Source organism: Vombatus ursinus, unplaced genomic scaffold (genome assembly GCF_900497805.2).
Source record: "Vombatus ursinus unplaced genomic scaffold, bare-nosed wombat genome assembly UNPS02014775.1, whole genome shotgun sequence".
NCBI classification, from domain to species: domain Eukaryota; kingdom Metazoa; phylum Chordata; class Mammalia; order Diprotodontia; family Vombatidae; genus Vombatus; species Vombatus ursinus.
In genome coordinates, this window is record NW_020954553.1 from 13,901,972 (window position 1) to 13,907,971 (window position 6,000).

Consider the following 6,000-nt stretch of genomic DNA (forward strand, 5'->3'; position numbering starts at 1 on the left):
CTCACCCTTCTTGATATCCAAGGCTAAGTAGCTTTCAAATCCTTGAGGAAAACATTCTTGTGGTAGAATTGGCCCAATCATTTAAGCCCCGCTGTGACACCCTGCAAGAAAAGCTCTCAGAATGGCCACTACTCTGACCTTCCCCACAGATCCCACAGGCTGTCTCAGGCTCTTTCAGAGGAACCTGCCTCCCTGTCTCCTTGGGTTCCCAGCTCTACCCCCCAACACCATTCCTGCTGGGACACACTACCAGGATGGAACAAAGAAGTCCCACAGGCAGAAGAGACAAAGTATCCAGAGCCAAAGACCACGGAGCTTGGAAGAGACCAGCAGGGTCTGCCAGTAACTTTATTGGGAGGCTGCATGATTTCCAGTGGAAGCTGTAGAGGGTACTCAGCCCAACAGAGCTTATGTCCAGCGGCACCTCAACCAAGAGGTCCCTCAAACTAACAACTTCAAGACTCTCGAAGTCCCCAGGCCAGTGGGCCAGGCTTGGTCAGTCCAGGAAAGCAAAACTCCTGAGATCAAGCCTGCAAGGAGTGGGACTCTGGAGGCCACATCTACCTCCCCAGACCCATGGTTTCAATTATCTTTCATTACTGCCAAGAGTCAGAAATATCTCCCTTCAGTTCAAACCTTTTCCTGCTTTAGTCACGTAGTCCTGACTCAAGCCCCAGAATCAAGCTCTGGGGATTTGGGGGGGTCACAGATGTGGTCAAACAATGGGCCCGGCCAGCAGAGGACCACACCTATACCACTCACTCACCACCAATGAAACGAAGGGCCCCTCTTCCCATGCCCCAGCTCCCAATCACCACACTCGGACCCAGGCTGCAGGAGGGGCAGGACAGAAAAGCATAGGAGGCCCTGAGGTCTGCCGCTTTTGGTGAGGGGCTGCTGCCTGAATGTGCGCTGGCAACAATGCTCACAGGTCCTTACTGAAGAGCTGATGCAGATTGCGGGCCAGCACATCAGTCTCTTCATAACCCTCACAGCTCTGCTGCCAGCTCTCTGGAACCTGCTCCAACCCATAGTAGGCCCCAGCAATGGCCCCAGCCATGGTGGCAATGGTGTCGGTGTCCCCCCCCAAGGAGATGGAGTAGATGAGCGTCCGCTGGAGGCCGTTGAAGGTGGCTGGGATTGCAGGGTCAGGAGCCATGCAGCGCAGGAAGCAGTAGATGGCGGTGGGGACCGATTCAAAAGCTGCGATGCCATTCCCTGTGGAGGACACGAGGTGTAGGCAGTCTGAGATCACCCCAGCACAGAGATTTCTCTCTTTCAAGGGTGCGACTGGGTCACATGATTGGGAAGGTTCTTAAGCCTAGTAAGCTGGCTCAAGGAAGAGAAATAGATGAGGCCAAATGAGTAGTCAAGACACTTAGTTTGGCTAAAGTACTCCTGTGTTTTATGGTAGATAAGTTAAACTGGTGCGTCGTTTCTGGGCACTGGTAAGATGGCACTTTTTTGCTTTCAAAGCTGAAAAGAAGGTAAAGGAACCTGAGCCCCCACCCCAGCTTCTCCACTTCAACCTCCACAAGAGCCAAGTTTCTCCCCTGGGAGAAGAGCTCAGTGGCAGAGATGCACGTCCTCATCCCTGCCCTTGACCCAGGGGCGGCAAGGACAAGTCAGGGTAGGGAATTATAGCATCTTCTCCTCTCTGGGCCCTGAAGGATGGAGGCAGGCCTAGCCATCTGGGGCTGAGGGAGGGGGTGGGAGGAGAGGAAAGTACAGCCTGCAGCCAACCCACCGAGTTCAGACAAGACTTCCTCCTTGGTCATGAAGCCCTGCTCCAAGAACTCCGAGATCTTCTTCAGTTTGTTCGAGTATGGACGGTCCCCCATGCCCAGCCTGAGAATCAAAGAGAGGCCAGGGAGGTCACAGCTCATGGGCACAGAGGCCACACTTGGGAGAATGGAGTAGGTCTTAGGTCTCAGAATGCTGAGAAGCATCTAGGGGAAGACCCTTTCAATGGGGGGGGGGGCCCAGACAGTGTAAAATCTGGTTCAGCATGCATCTGTTCCCTGAGATCCAAGGAGTCCCAACAGGGCACCTCTTCCTCTGAAAAAGTATGGACTTCTTTCAACTTTTACTCAGTGCTTTCCAAGAAAAAAAGGAAAAGGAAAATGATCAGATCCTAGTCCATTGCTAGCACTGGCCTAGTTCATGCCCAGACCTTCATGGCTCAGCCCACACTCAGCCAACAGCGTTCAAGTGTCCATCCCTACTTACTCCCTTGCTTCCGACAGAGACCGGTCATCACTCTCCACTTCCTCCATGTGGTCCAAGAGCTGCTGGAGAAACTGCTCCTGAGACGATTCCCCTTGTAGGGCCAGGTGCACGGCCAAAGCCTGCAGGATGGCACCATTGAAGCCCAGCGAGGAGGCATGGGTCAACTGGGCTGAGAGCCGGGCAAACTGCAGAAAGCGAGGTGGGAAAGGACAGAGAAAGAATAATTGTCATCAGAGCTGTGCCAGGGAACAGGATGGAGGCAGAACGGAATGCTATCATTGGCACCATGCCACGGAGAAGAGGGAAGAGAAGGAAAAACCACCCCAGTGGTCAGCTTAGCTCACACACCTTCTGAACATCTTGGGCATGACTGTAGGCCAAGGAGATGCCAGCTACCCTCATGGCACCCCCATTGCCATAGGAACCCTTCCCATTGAACTGAGCCCGAGCTGGCTCAAAGACATCTATGCATTTGGGGTTCAGCAGCTTTTTGAACACAGTAATCACCGCGGCACCATAGCCTCGATCTGGATCTTTCTTGTACTCCTGAGCGAACCTGGAGAAGAAAAGGCAAGGACCCTGGCTGGGCCTCAAGAGATCCCAAAGCCAAGAAAAGGAAATAGCCCAGGGAGAGGGAAGGGGGATGAGCAGAAGAAACGGTCTAGGGATAAGCAGCAGGGGTCATTGTCTTAGTCTTTCTGGGCAGGAGGCTCAGAAACCTTAGACAACCATTAGCCACATCAGGGAATTGCCTTGTTCACCCACCCCCACCTCACCTCTTGGCCATGTCCACCTCATCGAAGGCCTCCTTGGCCAGCAGGGACTGCACCAGGGCTCTGGTCATAGCAGTGTCATCTGTGTAGTACAGGACCTCTGCAGGGAGAGGGCCGAGGTAGGGTGGAGTTGGGGGGAGGCTGAGAATGCAGTCAAGGGGCAGTCATCCCTCTCCAACTCAACAGGGATAAATGTGAGATCATCTTTTTCCCCAAACAATTCTGTATTTCTGTCATTCTCCCAATTTGGAACCTGAGAGTCCTTTTTGATTCTTTTCTCTCTTTGGCCCTCCACATCCAGGCACTGTGAGTCTTGGTAAATCTTGACTTCAACCCCCCCCAACTTTCCATGGATCCTGCCAACACTCTGGTTGAGGCATTCACCTTAAGTCCAAACCTCTTCATCTTTCTTAACCTCTAGGATTTTGTTTCTCTAAGCCAACCTACATTGTCTCTGCAAAATTACCTTACTAGGGGCAGCTAGGTGGTGCAGTGGATAGAGCACTGGCCCTGAAGTCAGGAGGACCTGAGTTCAAATGCGGCCTCAGACCAAACACTTGATATGTACTAGCTGTGTGACCTTGGGCAAGTCACTTAACCCCAATTGCCTTACCCCCCCCCCAAAAAAATTACCTTACTAAAACACTTCTCTGCACATATCAGCCCCTAGCCTCTAAACTTTCCATGACTCTCCAGTGCCTACAGGATATAATTTATCCTGGCATTGATGGCCCTCCACAATCTAGCCCATACTTATCTCTCCAACCTTCTCTGTCACCATTTCCTAGCATAAGCCCCTTCACTCAAGTCAATGAGATCTGACTTCACCAAAGCAGATGTACCTTTCCCCCTCTGCCTAATTCCTGGTCATCCCTTTAGATCCAATCAAATCCTAATTCCTCCATAAGACATTCTCTGACCCCAGTGTTGTCCTTCCTCTGAACCCCAGCAGTCTTAATTGCCTATATTCCACATTATGCTACGAAGCACATGTCCTAGTATTGTTATTATCTTGCCCTGCACGTCTCATCATGGACCTTCTTATGGCATCTTGAATTTCCAGTGCCTGCTGATACAGATGAAGAGGGGATAGGTAAAATGCAGGAAAAGGAGAGGGAAGCTACTTAGGACACAGATCACAAAAAAATCAGATCTAGAAGAGAAGCTTAAAAACTACCTAATGTAATCTCATTTTTATAGTAGGAGAAACTGAGGCAAAGAAAACGGAAGGTCAAGGAGATTTCCTTCCTTGACTTCCTTGCCTTGACCCTCTACTCTGTTTGACAATTTAACATTTTCATTAATGACATGGTTAAAGGCATAGAAGACATACTTTTTACATCTCCACATAACACAAAGATGGGAGAGAGAGCTAACATATTGGATGACAAAGTCAGGATCCAAAAAGATTTTAACAGGCTGCACACTGGGCAGAATCAAATGAGATGAAATTCAATGGTGGGTTCAGAAAATCAACCACTCAATTGTAATAGTAGAGGCAAAACTAGACAACAAATTGTCTAGGAAAGATCTAGGGCAACGGTGGGGAACCTGAGGCCTTGAGGCCGCAAATGGCCTTCTAGGTCCTCGGGTGCAGCCTTCTGATTGAGTCCAAGTTTTACAGAACAAATCATTTTATTAAGGGGATTTGTTGTGTGAAGTTTGGATTCAGTCAAAGGGTCATACTTGAGGACCTAGAGGGCCACACGTGGCCCCCAGGCCTCTGGTTCCAGTTCTAGGGGTATCAGTGGGCTCTAATTTCAGTGTGAGGCAACAAGAAAGCTAATGCAATCCTAAACTCTATTAAGAGTCACAGTTTCCAGGAATACGTGGGTGATAGGCACAGGATCACAATTTCAACCTCAGAAGGAACCTTAGAGGTCATCTAGCCCAATCTGGATTGCTGGGCCTGGTTTTGGATATGTTTTAGGCGATAAGTCTGTGATGAGGTAGAATGGGTCTAAATCAAAGCAACCTCCATGGTCTCCAGTTCTAGCATATGAGGTGCGGCTGAAGGAAATGGTAATTTTGAGAATGACTAAGAGGCGACTTAGAGGACGCATGGCAACTCTCTTCCAGTTGAGGAAAGGCGGCCATGGGAAGGGCTGGTCTCTGATAAAAGGGCTGTGAGTAGTGGGGGAAGGTTACAAGGAGGCAGATTTAGGGCGGATAGCAGTCAGAGAGATCCAAAAGGGGCAGAGGGCTGCCTTGGGAAGGAGCGGGCTCCACGGCACTGAAGGTCTTCAAGCCAAGGCGGGTTTCGGGCCTGACTCCTGGGAGGGGGGTCTCCATGGTTTCTGAAGTGCTTTTCCAGCTTCAACAAAACCTAGACTTTCTGATTCCTAGTTGAGGGCTGTCTCAGCTCCAGGGGAAACCGAAAGGAGAGCAGGTTCCGCACAGAACGGGTAGGGTACACCAGGTCCGGCCAGGTCCGGCCAGGGTAGGCCAGGGTAGGCCCGGCCCGGCCCGCCCCGCCCCGCCCCGCCCCGCGAGCTCCTGAACTGACCCTCCAAGCCTATCCTCTTTATGCCTGTCTAGGCCCCGCCCCCCCGGCGCACGCGCCCCTCGCCTCTCCTCCACCTGTGTGCGCGCGCTCCTCCCACCTGTGCGCGCGCTTCCCTTAGCTCCAGGCTCGGGCTCCAGGCTGCCCACGTGACTCAGCAGTGACGCCATGGTAACGTTCTCGTACGCCTCGTAGATAGCCCCCAAACAATCCCCGAGGAGCGCCCCGGCCAGGCAGCCCCGGAACCGCGATAGAGAACGCGCCGCCCCGACCGCCGCGCCGCCCGCCCCGGCCGCCATCGCAGCCGCCATCAACCGCCACAATCTACCGCCACTTCCGGGGGCGCCGGCACGCCCACCTCCCTCCACCGCCCTCACCCCCCCGCCCGGCAGAAAAGCGTCGGGCCGAGCTACCCAAGAAGCCGTGGCCCTGCGAAGGCCCCGCCCCTGCCCAGCAAGAGCCCGACTCTGCCCTGGAAGGCCCTACTCCCCATAC

General features: G+C 52.6%; 1 protein-coding gene across 1 annotated transcript; it reads right to left on the reverse strand.

Annotated features, from left to right (window-relative positions):
• Positions 1-826: 826 nt before the first annotated feature.
• On the reverse strand, positions 827-5,816 carry ADPRHL2 (ADP-ribosylhydrolase like 2). The gene is made up of 6 exons (XM_027864784.1): positions 5,606-5,816; positions 3,006-3,102; positions 2,578-2,785; positions 2,230-2,414; positions 1,748-1,848; positions 827-1,218 (listed from the first exon to the last, which is right to left on the reverse strand). The coding sequence occupies exons 1-6, from the start codon at positions 5,814-5,816 to the stop codon at positions 926-928; spliced, it is 1,095 nt and encodes a 364-aa protein (XP_027720585.1). The 3' UTR covers positions 827-925.
• Between the last annotated feature and the right edge of the window lie 184 nt (positions 5,817-6,000).

Excerpts from the sequence above, each read along its gene's own strand:
- ADPRHL2 (XM_027864784.1), bottom strand. The coding sequence starts at position 5,816 with ATGGCGGCTGCGATGGCGGCCGGGGCGGGCGGCGCGGCGGTCGGGGCG. Across the intron at positions 3,103-5,605 it reads TAAGGGAAGCGCGCGCACAG|AGGTCCTGTACTACACAGAT; the intron begins GTGGGAGGAGCG and ends CTCTCCCTGCAG. Across the intron at positions 1,219-1,747 it reads GGAAGTCTTGTCTGAACTCG|GGAATGGCATCGCAGCTTTT; the intron begins GTGGGTTGGCTG and ends TGTCCTCCACAG.